At 49.0% G+C, this 20,058-nt stretch overlaps 4 protein-coding genes across 5 annotated transcripts in view; 3 read left to right on the top strand and 1 right to left on the bottom strand.

The window, feature by feature from the left end:
- Nucleotides 1–12,607: 12,607 nt before the first annotated feature.
- The window catches only part of LOC135085837 (uncharacterized), a 30,914-nt gene continuing 23,463 nt past the window's right edge, over nt 12,608–20,058 (bottom strand). For both annotated transcript variants that reach the window (XM_063980622.1, XM_063980623.1), the window contains 3 exons: nt 18,832–18,865; nt 14,164–14,355; nt 12,608–13,515 (listed from right to left, as the gene is read on the bottom strand). In XM_063980622.1, coding sequence (XP_063836692.1) covers nt 12,702–13,515; nt 14,164–14,355; nt 18,832–18,865 — 1,040 coding nt within the window. In that variant the 3' untranslated portion in view covers nt 12,608–12,701. The remainder of the gene's footprint in view (nt 13,516–14,163; nt 14,356–18,831; nt 18,866–20,058) is intronic.
- LOC135085842 (histone H2A) lies at nt 14,362–15,930 on the top strand. Its single transcript, XM_063980629.1, has one exon. It carries the CDS (start codon nt 15,151–15,153, stop codon nt 15,523–15,525), a length of 375 nt encoding a protein of 124 aa, XP_063836699.1. The 5' UTR covers nt 14,362–15,150; the 3' UTR covers nt 15,526–15,930.
- Nucleotides 16,140–17,080, top strand: LOC135085965 (histone H2B). The gene has a single exon (XM_063980750.1). It carries the CDS (start codon nt 16,486–16,488, stop codon nt 16,858–16,860), a length of 375 nt encoding a protein of 124 aa, XP_063836820.1. The 5' UTR covers nt 16,140–16,485; the 3' UTR covers nt 16,861–17,080.
- LOC135085840 (histone H3) lies at nt 17,762–18,805 on the top strand. Its single transcript, XM_063980627.1, has one exon. It carries the CDS (start codon nt 17,989–17,991, stop codon nt 18,397–18,399), a length of 411 nt encoding a protein of 136 aa, XP_063836697.1. The 5' UTR covers nt 17,762–17,988; the 3' UTR covers nt 18,400–18,805.

The raw sequence follows: 20,058 nt of genomic DNA, 5'->3' as shown, positions 1-20,058 counted from the left end.
TGTAGCTTCTACCTGGGACTTGGGGATCGAGACATCTATTTATCCGGGTTCTTCGACCATTGGCCGGTGCGGGTGTCGAGGTAACGCTCATTACCCGGGCTTCTTCACTTGGTAGACACTTTTATCTGGTGATTGTGGCTGCATGTCGACATTCGTCGAGGCCCAGTGAGCGTCCAGCGAGCAGCCGGGCGAGCAAGGCACCAGGAGACAACCCACCACCACCCATGGCCATTCCAACCTTCCGCTTAATTGTCCGAATCGCGGGACATGCGCGCGGAACTGCGTCTGCCGTGGCAGGTTGCACTCTGACGCGCGCAATGCTTGACTCCCTACAAGTTCTTTGTTCTAGTCCTTGTCCCTATGGAGCGACTCTCCCCGTTCTGGGGCTGTTCTACGCTCATGCCAATTGTACGCAAACGCATTGAGCCGATTGAAGTTCGCTTCTGTTGCGACGAGATCGGGGTACCCAGCAGGGCCGTGCGTTTCCAGCACGGCTCCCTGCAGCAACTCCTGTCGGATGCTCCCCGCACCCGCAGCTCGCATCATCCCTCGACCCCATGTTGCACAGCCGCTTGTTAAGGCAGCCGTATCCCGGGTGAGCGCGCGATGGCGCCGTCCGACCTTGTGGTCAGGCTCATCAGAGCACTGGCCTCTCGATTCCCGGGAGTGATCGAATCACTCTCGGAGGAAATCCCCGAGCTTAGGGAAGCCCTTACGGCCGACTAGGTTCGCCCCCTCTCCCCTCGCTAACGAGGTCACCCCGCCCAACCCAAGCTAAAGCGAAGCCGCTCCCGGCTCAGGTGACGCTGCCACCGTAGAGGAAGAGATGGACGTCTCGGAAGAGCGTCCATCAGAGACCCCTGAGGGCTCACTATCGGAGGACTCCTCCGCGTCCTCGGACTCTGCCTCATCCGACGAGGGCTCCCAGTCGGATGAATTAATTCCGTTCGGCAAGACCGGCAAGCGCGCCCGTGAACCAAAGCCCACGGCGACCAGTTCGCCTAAGGCAAAACGGCCGGCCAACACCCAGGCCGAACCCGCCAACCCGCCCCAGGTCCAGACTTCAGAGATCATAGATCTCTAACCAACATGCTGAAAAGCATGAAAGTAGGTTTCCATACCTACGCGCTCCCCGAGGAGCGGCTTCTTCGCATCATCATACAGTGGCGGCGTCCCACGCGAGCTTCAAACCTCGCAGATCTAAAAAGCCAAAATCTTCCCGCCCTTGAGGTACATCGCAAATACCGGGGCCGTCACGACGCAGAACCATACGAAATGGATGGTTATTATGGCTAGCCATTTTAGAGCGCACAGACGCCGGAAATGCACTGCTCGTAATTGCTTCGCCACACCCAGGTGCGTTTAGTGCCTGGGTAATCACGGCACTCACGAATGTCCTCACCCGAAGGACATCTTACTCTGCACAGAGCCGCCCAGCAGCGTTCTTGTGGGGAGACGGGACACCCCGCGAAGTTTCGCGGGTGCCCGAAGGCGCCCAAGGCACTGCGCTCTAATCGTACAGCTCAGCCGCGCAACGCCTCCGTCCCGCGACCCCAGGTCGCTTCGGCGGGAGCACCCTTTCCCCATCTGCACTTTCCGCCCCTACCTGGGGCGGCACCACCCACTATCCCCCTTGTCCTTGCCCCTCACTGGGCGGGATGGGCGAAACCTGCTCTGAAAGCGGCCGAGGGTAACGCCGAGGCAATGCTGCAGGTCTCCATTCTCTTCTCGTACTTGGTGCAGAGCCCTTAAAAACTTCCGCGTAAACCCACAATGGATCAGAGTCAGAGTATGATTATAGCAAATAGCTGCTAGACATGCATAGGCAGTGAAATAGGGTTCATAGATATATGGATGTACCTAGTTGTTTTCAGTGTCGTTATTTGATATTTGAATGTTATATGTATAACACCTACCTGATAGTTAATTGTTTGTTCGTTTATTATTGACTATTGTTTGTTTTGTTACTGTATTATATTATAAAAAAATAGTTTGTAAAAATAATTAGGTTTTTGGTTGTTGGTTAATACTTAATACGTATAATGAGATAGGTGTGTACCTTCCCTAGAAAGGACAAGCATAGCACAGTAGAAAATAGCTTGCCGTCTCCTGACTGTATTGCCTTTTTCGAATGTTATTATTTAATCATAGTGTGATATAAGCGTACGTACATGTGTTAAATTTGTAATAAACTTTTTTTTTATAATATTGCGTTTTATTTTATACATATTCCCCTTAAGTCTAGTCTCACCTAAGCTCAAGTTTCCCCAAGTCCCGTTAGCCCAGTCTACTTAAGTCCAAGTCTTCCAAATCCCCGTCAGCCTAAACCCCAAGTCTCCTTCGGCCTAGTCCCCAGTTTCCCCTAAGCACAGTCCGTCCAAGCCCCAGTCTCCTCTAAGCAGTCCTCCCAAGTCTCCATTAAGCACGGTCTCCCCCCAAGTTCCCCTACCTAGTCACGTAAGTCCCCAGTTTCCCTTAATTCCAGTCCTCCCAAGTTGCCAGTCTTCCCAAGCACGTCAGCCTAGTCTCTCCTAAACCGAGTCCCCCAAGTCTCCAGTCTCCCCAAATCCCCGTCAGTCCAAGCCCCGCTTATCCTAGTCTTCCCAAACCCGTCTCATCTCCCCTAGTCTCATCACCCCAAACTCCCCAAGTCCCGTCAACCCAAGTCTCGTCAAGTCCCGTCAACCCCAGTCTCCCCAAGTCCCGTCAACCCAGTCTCCTCAAGTCCCGTCAACCCCAATCTCCTCAAGTCCTGTCAACCCCAGTCTCCCCAAGTCCCGTCAACCCCAATCTCCTCAAGTCCCGTCAACCCAGTCTCCCCAACCCCAGTCTCCCAAAGTCCCGTCAACCCCAGTCTCCCAAAGTCCCGTCAACCCCAGTCTCCCCTAGTCTCATCACCCCAAACTCCCCAAGTCCCGTCAACCACAGTCTCCCCTAGTCTCATCACCCCAAGTCCCGTCAACCCCAGTCTCCCCAAGTCCCGTCAACCCAGTCTCCCCAAGTCCCGTCAACCCAGTCTCCCCAAGTCCGTCAACCGTCTCCTCAAGTCCTGTCAACCCCAGTCTCCCCAAGTCCCGTCAACCCCAATCTCCCCAAGTCCCGTCAACCCCAGTCTCCCCAAGTCCCGTCAACCCCAGTCTCCTAAAGTCCCGTCAACCCCAGTCTCCCCTAGTCTCATCACCCCAGTCTCCCCAAGTCCCGTCAACCCCAGTCTCCCAAAGTCCCGTCCACCCCAGTCTCTCAAAGTCCCGTCAACCCCAGTCTCCCCAAGTCCCGTCAACCCCGGTCTCGTCAACCCATTCTCCCCAAGTCCCGTCAACCCAGTCTCCCCAAGTCCCGTCAACCCAGTCTCCCCAAGTCCGTCAACCGTCTCCTCAAGTCCTGTCAACCCCAGTCTCCCCAAGTCCCGTCAACCCCAATCTCCCCAAGTCCCGTCAACCCCAGTCTCCCCAAGTCCCGTCAACCCCAGTCTCCTAAAGTCCCGTCAACCCGTCTCCCCTAGTCTCATCACCCCAGTCTCCCCAAGTCCCGTCAACCCCAGTCTCCCAAAGTCCCGTCCACCCCAGTCTCTCAAAGTCCCGTCAACCCCAGTCTCCCCAAGTCCCGTCAACCCCGGTCTCGTCAACCCATTCTCCCCAAGTCCCGTCAACCCATTCTCCCCAAGTCCCGTCACCCCAAGTCCCGTCAACCCCAGTCTCCCCAAGTCCCGTCAACCCCAGTCTCCCCAAGTCCCGTCAACCCCAGTCTCCCCAAGTCCCGTCAACCTCAGTCTTCCCAAGTCCCGTCAACCCAATCTCCCCAAGTCCCGTCAACCCCAATATCCCCAAGTCTCATCACCCCAGCTTCCCCAAGTTCCGTCAACCCAGTCTCCCTAAGTCCCCCTTAGCCTACTCTCCCCTAAGCGCAGTCCTCAGTCTCCTCAAGTTCGTGTCAGCCTAGTCTCCCCAAATACCCTTAAGCACAGTTTTTCCGAGTCCGTGTCAGTCCAAGCCATGAAACGTACCTACATACTTACCAAATCACCTGCTCCGCGAAGGTTACCATAACAACCGATAAGCCAATCTCATGATTGGATTTACCTTTCTCGTCAACTAGTGTTAGCGAGATTACCAGTTACCAGCCTACCTAATAGTTACCTAGTCTAGTTGCTTTGTTAACTTGTGTGAAAGCCTTATCAGTGTCGTAATAATTTTCCTACTCAGTGTGCCTACCTACCTAGCGTTGAATAAAACCACGAAAAAATGCGGCATTTATTTTAAAAAAAGGCCTACCTAATTACAAACGCAACAGAAAATCATACATAAATGTCGAAATGTCAGGCGTGTCAGTCTCGATCGCAGGTCTTGTCCCGACGAACTGAAGCAGCTGCAGCCCGTAGCGTAGTGTAGATGTAGAATTACACACGACGCGATGTCTTTATTCTTGACGGTTTGACCGATTCGCTCTTGCACTCGGTTCGAAGTGACGGAGTTCAGTGACTGTTGACCAGGAACATGTTCTTTAATTTCTTGAGATCGATCTTGAACACGACGTTGTATGGTGGAGGCTATCTCGACCACCGCCAAACGGAAAACAGAAACAGGATGTGCAGTATTGGTTTCATGCACCAATAAACTGCGGGTCGGCGGTGGGAGTGCCCCGAAATTCAGCATTCAACAGCTCCAGCTTCTTCATAGTGAATTTCTTCTCCGAGTATGGGCCTCTTGTTGGTCTTTCTTCTCAGGATGCTAGGTTTCGAATATTTTTTTTTTTTTTTTTTTTTTTTTTTTTTTTTTTTTTTTTTTTTTTTTTTTGAAGGGACGCGCGCTGGTAGCTTGAGGAGCTTTTCCAGCTTCACCGGGCAGAGTGGCGAGTACAGAAGGTACTCTAGCCGTTTGGCGATCGTCGGTGCGCGTGCCGATGAGGCCGAGTGTGGGCTTCGCGAAGCGAAGCCCAGGCTCGTCCGCGTCGGTCGCAGACCGACGTTCGCGATCGGGCCGTATCGAGCGCATAAGGCGCCCGATCAGTGGCGAACCCAACTAGAGGGTTGCCCACCGCGGTGTTGGACCAAAGTCCAGCCTACGGCGGGCTCACTCTAGTGGGCCCGATCGAGGGGGACTACGGACGCGGCCTGAGGGCGCCACGGTAGGCTCGGACCTCGGCTCAGGCCGTGTCCGGGGGACGGATAGGGGAGAACCGGCCCGGTACATGTCTGTACCGTCCGAAATGGAAAGCAGGGCCTCGTACTCGCCGGCGAGTACGGTGTAACGAGCTACTGTGTTGTGGAGTAGTTGGCGTGCTTAAGGCAGTGATGTCTGTGTTCAGAAATTCGGTAATAGGATCGTCCGGGTCGTCTAGGACATGCCTAGGTCGTCGGTATTGGGCAGCGACATCTTTCTGGGGTGTATACGTGGCGGCGCTAACGATAAGAGGGTTCTTGTGGTTGATCGCTTTATCAAAGTAGCGGCGAGAGGCTTCTTTCATAAAGTGATCGATCGATGGGATCTCGAAATCTCTATGGAGATTCGTATTACGCACGAACCACGGGGCATCCGCGGCTCGGCGTAAGAATTTGTTTTGGAGGGTCTGGAATTTCTTAAGGTCTGTGCAGGAAGTGTGAGCAAACACCGGACTGGCGTAAGTCAACACTGGACGGATGCAGGTTTTGTAAATTGTCAACTTATTTCTAAGTGACAATTTACTTTTCCTTCCAACTAGGTGGTAGAGTCGGTGGATGTAGTGGTTCGCACGGCTCAAGACGCGTCTGAGGTGCGGAGCGAACGATAATCTCTGGTCGAGAGTGACACCTAAGTATTTGGCCTCACTTTTCCAAGGAATAGTTTGGTCAAATAAGGTGAGATGGGTGGGGACATTAGGACGAGTGCTAACCGGAGGACGTTTCGCAGACAAAGCCCTAGAAAAGTACACTGCTGCACTTTTTTCGGGATTTACCTCGATACGCCACTTCCTGAACCATTCGCCTAATTGTGTGACTGCGCGTTGGAGCGCCAAGATGACGTAATTCCGATTACGTCCGGACTTGTAGAGTGCGGTGTCGTCCGCAAACAGGGCTAAATCCGTATTCGGATATTTGGGGATGTCATTGACGTACAATGAAAAGAGGATGGGCGAGAGCACGGAGCCCTGGGGGACTCCGGCTCTTATGGGGCGGGGGGAGGAGAGGGAGCCATCTACTCGGTAACGAAAGGTGCGATTCGATAAAAAGTCACGTAAGATGTGCACGAGACTGTCCGGCACACCGAGTTCGTAAAGCTTGTAAATCAAACCATTGTGCCAGACTTTATCGAATGCCTTCGCTACGTCGAAGAATAGCACTCCTGTCCCTACGGGTGGCTTAGCAGTGAGGCCGCTAAGTATGTGCTCCGTTAAGCGGTGCACCTGCTGTACGCAGGAATGTGAGGCGCGGAAGCCAAACTGTTCGTTTATTAAGAGATTATTAGAAAAAACATAATCTCTTAATCGAGAAACAATTATACGTTCGTATAACTTACCCATGGTCTTTAAGAGACTGATGGGTCTGTAGCTTGTGGGGTCAGCCAGTTTCTTACCGGGCTTCGGGATGCCAATGACTTCTGCCTCTTTCCACGCGTCGGGAAAGATGCAGTGAGACATGGCCGCGTTGAAAATAGCAACCAAGAGGTATACTAGGGGGGCGGGCAGGGCGCGTAAGACTCTATTAGAGATACGGTCCGGGCCGGGGGCTTTGTTGGGACGGAAACCTTTGATTATCGTTCGCACCTCGTCGACGTTGGTCGGGTCTAGGGTTGTGGTCGGAGGGAGGGCGGCTCTACGTTCGACTTCGCTGTCCACCATGCGGAGGTGGGCAGAGTCTACTGGGAGGGTACTGGGGGAGCACTGTGCTTCTAGACTGTCGGCTAGACATTCGGCTTTGGCGTCGTCGTCAAACGCAAGCGTTTGATCGGGACGTAAAAGCGGTGGCGTGGACGCTACGGTGTCGGACTTAAAGGCTCTCGTCAACTTCCAATAGGCTTGGTGAGATGGCGAGATTTCTTTAAGTAGATCATCCCACTGATTGTTACGGAGTTCCGCGATACGAGCCTTGACAGCGCGCTGTAAGGAACGTAGGCGGGCTCTGTTTTCCTCGGTTGGATAAGCGTCATAATCGCGAGTGGCTGCGTTCTTTGCCCTCAATAGCTCTCGCGCGTCGTCCGGCAGCCTGAGACGGTGGTTAGCCATCGCAGGCACTTGCCTAGACGAGTCGCCGATGGCGACCGAGATGTGACTAGTGAGGGCATCGATCGCGTGAATAGTTTCGTGAGGCGAAACTATATCGTCAGGGATTGAGGACAGTTGTGGGCTCTGACAGTTCCCAAGTTTTACCTTGAGTTTGTCCCAGTCCACAACTGTCTTCATAGTGGGTGTAGACTCAGGAGAGCCTAATTGGAGTACGACCGGGCGATGGTCAGAAGTGAGCGCGTGCATGGTTTCTATAGAGTGTAGGCGGAGGCCTATATTCTTTAGAATTGCCATGTCAAGAATGTCGGGCCGATGCTCGACATTGTAAGGATAGTGAGTGGGCGTCATAGGGACTAAGATGTCAAAAATGAGTTCCTCAGAGAGTTCGCTTAGCATCATGCCGTTGGCAGTGGATGTTACGCAACCCCAATGAGTGTGTTTGCTATTAAAGTCGCCGCCAAGAATGACTGCACTATTCATAGCAAACAGGGCCTCAAAGTCGCTCCTTAGGGGAGTCTTGTTCGGGGAGAGGTAAACCGAGCCGATGAGAATGGGCTCGTGTCCAGTCATGGCTAGCCGACAGAGTGAGACTTCTAGGTTAGAGAGAGAAGGGGGATCGACTAAAGCACAGTGCAGAGAACGCTTATAATAAATAAGCGTGCCGCCGCCACGTGTGGGCCTATCGTGTCTAATGATATTGTAGTTCGCTATCCTAGGATTGCGAATAGAGGGTGTTAGGAGGGTCTCTTGAACCAGAAAGATGTCGACCTGGTGGTCGGTAAGGAACTGAGTAACCTCGTCCTTCTGCTGTCTTAGACCGTTAGCGTTGAAAAAAGCTAAGGTGATTGACCGGGGTTTGATCCTAGCGGTGGGATTAGCCATTACGGAGCGTGGAAAGAGGAGATAGCGTAGCAAAAGTCTACGTGTTCGGCGAGGATAGATAACCTGTCCATGATGTTGCCTTCGCCATTAGTCGCGCGCAGTTTTGCGGCGATCACAAACATCTCGCCGACATTAATTTGGCCAAAGAAGTCTCTGACCAGTTTAATGTCAGCCGCAGGTGAATGTGACGGCTGGGGCTTGGCCTGAGGGGCCGGGATTTTGTGGGCCGGTGCCTTAGGGGCAGGGGGGCTAGGTGTGGGCGCCTGGTAGGTAGGTGCCTTTAGCGAAGCCTTAGGGGCTGGGTGGGGTTGAGGAGCCTGCTGGGGCGCGGGTGGGACCACAGCTGCCTGGGCGGGTGCGGGAGTTAGGCTGGCAGCCTGGGTGTAGGCCAGGGGCCTAGCCCAAGCATTGGGCCTGTTGGGGCGGAGACTAGGAGCCTCACTTGCTACCGCAAAGTTGCGGGTAGCATTGTTCTGCCTGGGGGCAGAAGGGATGGGGGCACGCGGCTGAGTGCGTGGGGCCCGGGGACAACCGCGATAATTCGCAGGATGACCCTGGCTACCACACAGTATGCAGCTCGGTGGTTCGGTGGCTGTGGCCTTGTCACGGACACAGTCGGCTGTGCCGTGGTCGCCTAGGCACTTGACGCACCTAGGACGGGCGTGACAATTACGGGCAGCGTGACCGTAATGTTGGCAGCGGTGGCACTGGCCGGGAGCGCCGCGCTTACGGGGTGGCTCGACTTTGAGTCCGGAGATAAAGCAAACCGATTTCAAATTGAAAATCGATTTCGCTTCGTTGGAATAGTCCAAGACTACTTGGACAAGATCAAAAGGTTCACGAGTACGAGTCCTGTACAGACGGTGAACCTGTTTGACGGGAAAGTTTTGTGCCTTGAGGTCGGCCAAGATGGAGGCGGAGTCTAGCTCCTTGGGAAGGCCACGGATAACAACCCGCAGCTCCCTTTCCTCCTCGCGAGGGAAGGTATGATAACCGATACGGTTTTCATCTAGGAAACGTGTTAGGGCTCGGTGCTCGTCCGAGGTGGACAAAGACACCTTAATGCCTACGTTGCACGATTTAGCGTGTGAGAAATTGATGTGACGCTCCTTGAGCGCGCCGGAAATCTTGTTCCAGGACGCCTTGTCCTGGACAAAGACTGGGGGGACTCTGGCAGTCCGCCCGGTGCTCGACTGCGAGCCGGAGGGCTGGGAAGATTGCGAGGGCTGAGAGAGGCCCGAGTTGGCCTTCAGCGCCTTCGCAGGGGGGGAAGGAGGGGGAGAGGCCGCGGATTTGCGGGTCCTCTTCGGACGACTGACGGTGGTGAAGCCACCGTCATCGGCGTCTGAGATAGAGTCACATTCCATGTCCCTACTGGGGGCATGGGATTGGTGATCTATCACAATAGAGTGCTCGTTCGTGAGCGGGATCGGTAGCGGGGCCGAGTTAGGATCGCACATGGCGTCCTCGGGACATGACGGGGAAGCAGGCTCCTCATAGACGGAGCTTGCGAGAGATTTTGCCCGTATGTGGGCTTTAAACCCGGAGAGAACCTCCGGGTGAGTGGCCCGGAGGAACTTTAATAGTTCCTCCGTGTCCATGGCATGGAGGGTGTATTCGCGACGCGTGAATCTACGCCGGTTCGCAAGTCGCAACCACCGAGAAGAGCCGGCAAGAAACTCGGTGGTTATAGCGGTGTGTAAGTCCCGCACAGTCGGTGTAAACCGTGCGGGGTGAGTGGGAAAAGTGTGCCCTAACCAATGTAACTACGCCGCAACGTAGCAACGCCGCGACGTAGGGTGAGTACCTACTCCTAGCAGTCCTTCAGGAGGGCCCCGGTCGCAAAAACAACCAGGGATACGCTCCTTCAGGGATGGAAAGTAGGGAGGGGTAGGGGGGGTCACGCCCGGCAGTGAAAAGACTGTGAAACCGAGTGTCTCAAGGGCGAGGAGGAACGCCTCACCCTCTCAAACGTGCCTTCCAGGAGGCCAAGGTTCACAGCCTAATATACCGGCGGCGGCAGGAAATTTCAGCGCCTTGAAAAAGGCACTGTCGGTCGCTCCCAATCGAACCGAACCGCCTTAAGAAAGGCGTTTAACTACGCTTGTTCGTTATCACCGTTAGGTATCCCAAGCGCAGCCGCGGGCAAGCCACGTAATTGTGACAAAACACCACAGAAACAAGACTCGCAGAGCGAGGGCGATAAGCTCGAGGAACTCGGAGCGCAGCGCATGCGAGCGGGCGGGCGAGGCGGAGCGCACGTCCGTACCGTGCGAGCGATGCGAAGCGAAGCTAAGACTGTATTATTTTTTTACTGGCCGGTCGCCTTTTATAGCTAATTGGCCATCCCCACCACTTTTTTTCCTATTGCTACCTTGCAAATTTCAAAGTTAATTTTTGGCACATTACATTAATAATGTTTAACTAGGCAATGTTTTTTACGAGGGCTTTTAGAAACTGTTGTTAAAAGTAGTTAGTTATCACATATTTAATTGCTCTAATTAGGTAAAAAATCTAATTTTCTAATTAGCGTGAGCGAGAGGGTGTAGTTCTGTTGTGACTCAATTTTCTTTCTCTTTCTATCATCTGATGTGAGAGAGATAGCTTGCTATAATTTCTGTTACAAGTGTTGAGTTATTTATTTCACGTAATACCTATATTTCAAATAATGATAAGGGTTCTGTTTATGACATTAACACTTGACACTAACTCGTGCGTGTAATAGGTATTTTGAAAACGTAAATAAAAAATGAGATACGACGTAATAAAGGACAAAAACAGTTAATGTGTAACAGAGACAGAGATAGTACAGAACCACTTTTCGCAAAACAACGCGAATGAGAGGGCAATATGTTTTGTCCTTGTCTCTCAAAAAAGGTCCCTTGCTGGCAGCAATACCGTAAAGAAATCCGTTTTTGTTTTTGGATTAAACTTAGATAATTTTCTAAAAATATTGTTAAAGAATCTAAAAGTAGTTAATTATCACAAATTTTATTGTTCCTATTGGCTAAAATTCCAATAAATGAGCGAGAGATGGTGTAATTGTGACTCCATTTTCTTTCTCTTTCTATCGCATTTGATGTGAGAGGGATAGCTTGCTACTGTTTCTGTTTCAAGGGTTGATTGAGATACTTTTTTTCTACGTATTTTCTTTAAAATATTTATGGGTTTTGTTTATGACATAGATACGTGCCACATTCACTTGTGATGTACTAGGTATTTTGAAAAAGTAAAAAAAAGGTGATACTACGTAATGAAGTTCATGTGTGACAGAGATAATATAAAAACCCACTTTTTGCAATGAGAAAGCGATCTTCTGTCTCTTTCTATTCAAAACAACTATTATTATAGTCTTTGTCTTAATCTATAACAGGTCGTATCTTGCGTGTTAGCTGCGTCCCTGCCACATTTGTCTGCCTTTTTCAACGAGAAGCTCGATTGAAAGCTTCTAGTTTCGCGTAAGTTGTTTTCACAATAACGCGAGCAGGCACTGTGCAGGCACGCTGTTTCGAATCGGGCACGCTCTTTACAGTGGTCATTAAGTGGATACCTCGCGGTATTACCCGATATCGCCATATTATTATATCTAATTTATTACACTTGTCTGTATTTTGAAAATGGACATCAGTAGGAATTAGTAGGAAACATTGCTAGTGTCAATAAATATATTCATTTATGTTATTTATGTTGGAAAACTCAGGGAAAAGAAAATATTTTGTCTCATTCGAAAAGTAGTTCTCTTTCAGAGTATCTCTCATCTCATTCATTATTGAGAAAACCCAAAAAGGAATGAGATAGCAATATAGTGCATCTCAATATTCGGGTACGCGAAAGAGAGTGGAATATGTTTTGTCCCTGTCTCTCAAAAACCGTCCCTTGCTCACGGCAATACCTTAAAGAAAGCCGTTTTTGTTTTTTGATAAATTCTAAAGATATTTTAATCAATAAAGAAAAACTACAAGAGAGATTCATTCGCACAAAATGATGCGAGTGAGAGAGAAACGTGTATCCTGTCTCTTTTTGTCATGTTTGTTGTGGTTTATTTATTTTTACGAATCGGTAATAATAAGTACAAGTTGTGTTGTTTATTCGTCTCTACGACAGAAACTAATGTTTGACACATTTTGAACGATTTGCGGTCCTGAAAAGGACCATTGGATTTATCATTTTCTTGATTCGTCCATCTTCAGTCTTGAAATCATATGTACTTGAAATTAAATTCTATTGGATTCTGGCAGCTGGAGGTCGAACTTCCTGATGGCTGAATGTTATTCTTTGCGCTTGCGCCTCATTTAGTGTTCGCGTTCGCAGCGCTTGAAAGGAAGACAGGAGACACACGTCGTGTTTATTCTATAAATAAATTTATTATTATTATATTTTCATTCGTTCACGTAAACAGTCAAAATAACAAAAAGAAAAATGGCAGACACAGCAGTGGCATCCGAGGCACCGGCTCCGGCGACGCCCGCGAAGAAACCCAAGGCGACGGCGACCGGAGGAGCTAAGAAGCCGAAAGCGAAGCCCACCCACCCGAAGACGTCCGAGATGGTGAACAACGCCATCAAAGAGTTGAAGGAGCGCAGCGGTTCCTCGCTGCAGGCCATCAAGAAGTACATCGCGGCTCAGTACAAAGTGGACGCTGAAAAATTGGCACCTTTCATCAGGAAGTACCTGAAGAGCGCCGTCGAGTCCGGCGCTTTGATCCAGACCAAGGGCAAGGGCGCTTCCGGTTCGTTCAAATTGGAATCCAAATCTGCAGCATCCAAGAAGCCGGCGGCGAGCAAGCCCGCCAAGGGCGCCGCCGCAGCGTCGGCCAAGTCCAAGAAGGTGACGGCCGCGTCGGCCGCCGGCAAGGCGAAGAAGGGCGCCGCCTCGAGCGCCGCATCGTCGCCCTCGAAGGCGAAGCCCTCCGCCGCCACCAAGGACAAGAAGGCGGCCGCCGCGAAGAAGAAGCCCGCCGCCAAGAAACCCGCCGCCGCCGCCAAGGGTAAGGCCGCCGCTGCGCCGAAGGCCAAGAAGACCGCCAAACCGCCAACCAAGAAACCCAAGGCGCCCAAACCGAAGAAGGCCGCCGCAACACCGAAATCCAAGCCCGCGGCCAAGAAGGCGTCCGCCGGCAAGAAGTAAGCCGCCGCCGCCGCCGCGCGCGTCAGCCAGCAGCAGCAACTTGTTGTGTCGCCCATACGCCCGCCAGTGTTGTCGTGGGTAATGGTGGTGTTGGTGGTGGTACTACTGACACACCCCATCATCATCATCATAACAACGGCCGAGGCTGAGGCTGCGGTTGCAGCGAGGAGCGTCGAAAGTTTTAAAAAGCCCTTTTCAGGGCTAACAAATAATTCAAACATGTACTTACATGTGTTTCTTGCGATAGACGAGTCACATTTTAAATACAGAGGCAGGCAGGCCGAGTCCTGCTCTCCGCTGCTTGCTGTCCTGAAAAACAAACACATGAATTACTAAATAATTAATGTAGGTATACATAATATAGGCACCCCCTATCTACACCCACACACACCACACTACATGCATCTTTTATGCATCAACAACTATTTCAATATTATTTATTTGATCACCAACAAGGTACCGTTCACAAGAGAGTAACACACAAAAATTATTATTATGAGTTATCGATTCAATCTAAAACAATAATTAAAAAATAACTAATAAAAACAAGGCAACTTAGTTAAGAGTTCACAAATTCAGTCGGAGGCATCAAATACATTTATCACCAACATAATAATTAATTAGTCATTGATGCCTCCGAATGCATTAATTTGTTTATGATAAATTCAATCCTAATCCAAATCTGTCCGTCAACTGTCGAACATCAATAATTGTTTTTGTTTAAAAATAACTGTTCGGTCTATTATTTTTATAAGACTTTAATAGTAATGTGTAAAAAAATTTTATCTAAAACTGAATTAAATTTGACAGTTGAAATCCGGATTTGGAATAGAAACCTATTAGAATATGGGAAACGGGCACAAGTTGTCTTGTTTTTGTCTTTTTTTTTTTAATTCCTTTTTTTACACCCTCCTTCTGGCGCAGTCGGGTAATTAACTAATTAATAATAACACTCACTCACCCCATCGCATCGTTCCGTTCGGTTCATGATAATATTCGGCCGACGACGGCGAGAGGGCGGCGGAGGCCTCCAGCCGCCGCCGCCGCCGCCGCCGCCGCCGCCGCAGACAGCGACCGCCCGCCCGCCCCGCACGCCCGCCACACCACCAGCACCAGCACCAGCAGCACACATTGTTCACGCACCACCAACTGAAATTATGAACGGAGAAACCACATAAGTATCTGTGTATGATACCACAACAACATCACACGCATCACTTTGGTACTTTGTTTGTTCGCACACATATTCATTTATCGTTTAAATCGCGCTCAATTTACTTGCTTTTACCGCACAACACACACAACTAACTGAATGAACGAATAACAACAACAACAACAACAAGTAGCCACCTGAGTTAACTTATAACATGTCTTGCATTTGATGCGCGTCGTCGTTCACTTTTCGCCATTTCAGCGGCAAAATGATAACACAATATATGTATTATCATTCAACTTTCACAACTTTTTATAATAATCACCAGAATCCCGCCGCCCGACTGCCCTGTCTGCCGGGTGCCGGCGCTTGACACTGACGTTTAATTTTTTTTTTTTTTTTTTCCATTACGCAAAAGAAACGCGTTTTATACCACACATACATCTGCCTACATAGAGAAAAAAAAAATCAAATTAATTAACCAAGTGAAAAGGAAAAACACTTTTTTTTTTTTTTTTTTTCTCCCATTTATATCAGCACGGTCTGTCACAAACCAACGCGAAGCGAGTGAAAGAGAAAGACAAGTGTGTCTCTTTCTGAAAATTTCGCGCGAGACGTGCATATCTGTCTATCTCTTTCTGACAGTGAAACGTTCGCCCCACTAATGGGTTTGCGCGCGCCGTTATAAATATTCTGCGCTCAACAAAAATTGACACAGACAGTCTCGACGCGCGCTCGTCGTTACACGTTCACTTTGTGTGTTGATTTATTTCTCTACAAACTACAACAACATGTCGGGTCGCGGCAAGGGTGGCAAGGTCAAGGGAAAGGCAAAGTCCAGGTCCAACCGTGCCGGTCTCCAGTTCCCCGTCGGTCGTATCCACAGGCTTCTGCGTAAGGGCAATTACGCCGAGCGTGTCGGTGCCGGTGCGCCCGTGTACCTGGCCGCCGTCATGGAGTACCTGGCCGCTGAAGTGCTCGAGTTGGCCGGTAACGCGGCTCGTGACAACAAGAAGACCAGGATCATCCCGAGACATCTACAACTGGCGATACGCAACGACGAGGAATTGAACAAGCTCCTCTCCGGCGTCACCATCGCCCAGGGTGGTGTGCTGCCCAACATCCAGGCCGTGCTCTTGCCCAAGAAGACCGAGAAGAAGGCATAAATCGCCGCCGCGTTTTCGCATCATTTATGTATGCTGCACTCTGCTGCTGTATACATATTGATCGAGACACGACCGAACGAAACGTGTGTGCACGTTTCTTCAAACAAAAAGGCCCTTTTCAGGGCCGCAATATGATTCTGAGTATTTATGAAATGTTTCTTGACGATTGACACGAGTGCAAATCTCTTCTTACACTATACAATAATAAATACTATCACTACACAATATAATGATTAATTGATTGTCTGAAAAAGTCGGCATGATGGTTAACAGACAAAATAAATAAATGCCTAATTATGAGAGAGAGAGACAAAATATACCCGTACGTAAATACATAGGTAGATTCGAGTTTGAGCATGAAAAATCCTTAAGAAAAATATTTTAGTATTTATAACGTGATGCGATTGATCTATTGATATAAATATATATTTTTTTTTATTTTTTTTTTATATATTATTAAAATTAATTTTAAAATCTTGCTTGCGCTTTGCGTTTCGTGAGAGAAAAGAAAGACAGAGAGAAAATGTAAATCTACATTACTCGTAATGCACTTGCATAATATTTTTTATGTCGTACGTACCTACCTACCTACCTACCTACATACATACATTTTTTTTTTTTATTATTATTATAAAACTGAAACCAAACTAGAGAGTTGAGTGAGCGAGAGAAACGCTCCTCACATATCGCCATCTCACTCACTCGCTCGTCGCACCCATCAACAACACAGACCGTAATGCGTTATGAGCGAGACGGCACAGAGCGAGAGAGAAATATCATGTTAATGCGACGACACTATTGGTCGAAGTGACACCGCGTTGCGGTCGCTTTTTGAACTGACAGTAACTGAGGTAAACCCCAATCTACCGAAAAATTTACACATTCGCTCGTCACTCTCGGCACGGTCGAGTTGTTGTAAGCTGATATACATTATTATCGTCGTTATCCCATTAAACAATCATGCCGCCCAAGACAAGTGGCAAGGCCGCCAAGAAGTCGGGCAAGGCTCAGAAGAACATCTCCAAAACTGACAAGAAGAAGAAGAAGCACAAGAGGAAGGAGAGCTACGCCATCTACATCTACAAAGTGCTGAAGCAGGTCCACCCCGACACCGGTATCTCCAGCAAGGCCATGTCGATCATGAACTCGTTCGTGAACGACATCTTCGAACGCATCGCCGCCGAAGCTTCCCGTCTGGCTCACTACAACAAGCGTTCCACGATCACGTCGAGGGAGGTGCAGACATCCGTCAGGCTGCTGCTGCCCGGTGAACTCGCCAAGCACGCCGTCAGTGAAGGCACAAAGGCCGTCACCAAATACACCAGCTCCAAGTGAATTGGCAGCGCTTCGTCGTCGTCGTCGTTCGTGTTGTCGGTGTTTTACACCAAACACAACCACGACACAAAAACAAAAGGCCCTTTTCAGGGCCACAAAATGCATATCATAAATTGAAAAGTTTCTTGTCGATGGCGTGTCACGTAAATAAATGTTAATGTACCTTACCTACCTACTTAGGTAACCTACTTGTAAAAAATTTAACACATTCGCCGCACAACACAACGCAACACAACAGCTTATTTATTTATTTATTGTTCGCTTATAGTAAGCATTGTAAATAATTAATAATTGTCGTACGTATCAGATTGTGCTTGTCAGTGAAGAGTGAGCGAACTAGAGAAAAAAATAAAATATCGTCAACTAAAAATAACAATGACTCCTATAAAATATCGAAGGTAAATTAGAATCAATCAACACAATACCTACATTATTTTAATTTTCGCAGATAACAGGAAAAAATATAAATTAATTATGAACGAACTATGAAGTTAATAAACTAAGCTAGTACTTATTAAATTATGAAATAATACTTTTCACACACGTACTCGTACTGCAGACTCACTGTTTAAATAAAATATTTGTATCATTTTTGTACATAATCAATCAATCAATATTTTGAATAAAATTTCCAAAAAGAAGAGGAAAACTCAAAACGCAAAAATATAATAATTTGTCGTAGAATAATTAATTAGTTAGCCTAGAATATGTATGTACCTAATAATTATTGCTTTGTTGTTGATTTTGAGTGGAAATTACATATAACACTTCTTACTAGTTATTATCCTGGCACAGGCAAATTATACGCCTGAAAGGAGGCTTCGTTCATTAGTATTTATTATGTAGTAGTATTTTATGAAATGAAACTACTTAGGTACATATATGTAGGTTTAATAAACAATTTTGAATTTTTTAAACGCGAATGAAAAAAAAAAAAAAAAAAACGTGCGAGCGAGCGAGAGAGAGAGCGCGCAAGCAGTGAGAAAGAGAGGCGTATACATCGTCGGCTATAAATACGGCGTGGCGCGCGCGTACATGTTTTATTATAGGATCGTACGTCGAACGACCCGCCGCTCCGCTCTCTTGTAAAATTTGCATTTGTGAAAAGTTGTTTTACGTTTACGTACAATGGCCCGTACCAAGCAGACCGCTCGTAAGTCGACCGGCGGTAAAGCCCCGAGGAAGCAGCTGGCCACCAAGGCCGCTCGCAAGAGTGCGCCCGCCACCGGTGGCGTCAAGAAACCCCATCGCTACAGGCCCGGTACCGTGGCACTCCGTGAGATTCGTCGTTACCAGAAGAGCACGGAGCTCTTGATCCGCAAGTTGCCGTTCCAGCGTCTCGTGCGTGAAATCGCTCAGGATTTCAAGACCGATCTGCGTTTCCAGAGCTCCGCCGTCATGGCGCTCCAGGAGGCCAGCGAGGCTTACCTGGTGGGCCTCTTCGAGGACACCAACCTGTGCGCGATTCACGCCAAGCGCGTCACCATCATGCCCAAGGACATCCAGCTGGCGCGCAGGATCAGAGGAGAGCGCGCCTAAGTGCTTCGCGCTCGACTTTGCTCTGCGCCGCCGCTGTCGTCCGAGGAGGATACGCGCGCATCAAACAAACACAAAAAAGGCCCTTTTCAGGGCCGCATATGATTCTTAATGTGTGTCCACCAACACAAGTTTCTGTCGATGACGAGTCCGAGTTTAACATTTTATTACACACGTCATAATGTGTACATACATACATACTTACTTACTTGCTTTATTATTATTTATGCCGATCAATAAATTATTTAACACTATATCTATCTAGTAAATGAACTGCAATAATACTCTTACGCGCACGCACGCAACAATCAATGCAAATTGAATATGAATGAAAGAGAAACAAAATAAATAGTAATAGTAGGCCTATATTGTGAGCTGTTCGATAGTAAATTTTTTTTTTCTATAATTACAAAATTTCATTTCATTGTTACTTACATTTGCCTGCATGAACTGGCCCCCGGATCATTACCTACACAAATAATTATTTAATTGATATTGATGATTTTATTTATTTTTTTTAAGAAAAATATAACACGTAGAGCGAGCGAGAGAGAGAGAGAGAGAATGTGTTGAATATTTCCATCTCTGTCGTTCGAGTGAGTGGTGACGCATTATTTTATGCGAGAGCGAGACGGAACCCCTTTTTCTTTTCCATTAATTTGTTTTTAATTCAATGGAATTTATTAATCATTACTTAATATAATAATAACATAATATAAAAATATATAGGTAATTATTTTAAAGTAAAATCATCAACGATACTCCGTCTCTGTCGCACTAGCGCTCGCACACGCGAGAGTGAGAGAAGACATGGCCCCCCCGCTGCCGCCCGCCCCTCGTTCGCTTTACGAATGATATAAAAGTCAGGCTCTGCCTAGTTTCGGGCACCCCACGATTCGCTTCGCATCGCTCGCACGGTACGGACGTGCGCTCCGCCTCGCCCGCCCGCTCGCATGCGCTGCGCTCCGAGTTCCTCGAGCTTATCGCCCTCGCTCTGCGAGTCTTGTTTCTGTGGTGTTTTGTCACAATTACGTGGCTTGCCCGCGGCTGCGCTTGGGATACCTAACGGTGATAACGAACAAGCGTAGTTAAACGCCTTTCTAAAGGCGGTTCGGTTCGATTGGGAGCGACCGACAGTGCCTTTTTCAAGGCGCTGAAATTTCCTGCCGCCGCCGGTATATTAGGCTGTGAACCTTGGCCTCCTGGAAGGCACGTTTGAGAGGGTGAGGCGTTCCTCCTCGCCCTTGAGACACTCGGTTTCACAGTCTTTTCACTGCCGGGCGTGACCCCCCCTACCCCTCCCTACTTTCCATCCCTGAAGGAGCGTATCCCTGGTTGTTTTTGCGACCGGGGCCCTCCTGAAGGACTGCTAGGAGTAGGTACTCACCCTACGTCGCGGCGTTGCTACGTTGCGGCGTAGTTACATTGGTTAGGGCACACTTTTCCCACTCACCCCGCACGGTTTACACCGACTGTGCGGGACTTACACACCGCTATAACCACCGAGTTTCTTGCCGGCTCTTCTCGGTGGTTGCGACTTGCGAACCGGCGTAGATTCACGCGTCGCGAAACTCAACTCCATGCCATGGACACGGAGGAACTCTTAAAGTTCCTCCGGGCCACTCACCCGGAGGTCCTCTCCGGGTTTAAAGCCCACATACG

Source organism: Ostrinia nubilalis, chromosome 30, assembly GCF_963855985.1.
Source record: "Ostrinia nubilalis chromosome 30, ilOstNubi1.1, whole genome shotgun sequence".
Lineage (NCBI taxonomy): Eukaryota > Metazoa > Arthropoda > Insecta > Lepidoptera > Crambidae > Ostrinia > Ostrinia nubilalis.
The sequence above is the reverse complement of the archived record's forward strand: the minus strand, read 5'-3'. Positions and strand labels throughout refer to the sequence as shown.

Bases quoted from the DNA above. Each gene is read 5' to 3' on its own strand.
- LOC135085842 (XM_063980629.1), top strand. From the start codon at position 15,151: ATGTCGGGTCGCGGCAAGGGTGGCAAGGTCAAGGGAAAGGCAAAGTCC.
- LOC135085965 (XM_063980750.1), top strand. From the start codon at position 16,486: ATGCCGCCCAAGACAAGTGGCAAGGCCGCCAAGAAGTCGGGCAAGGCT.
- LOC135085840 (XM_063980627.1), top strand. From the start codon at position 17,989: ATGGCCCGTACCAAGCAGACCGCTCGTAAGTCGACCGGCGGTAAAGCC.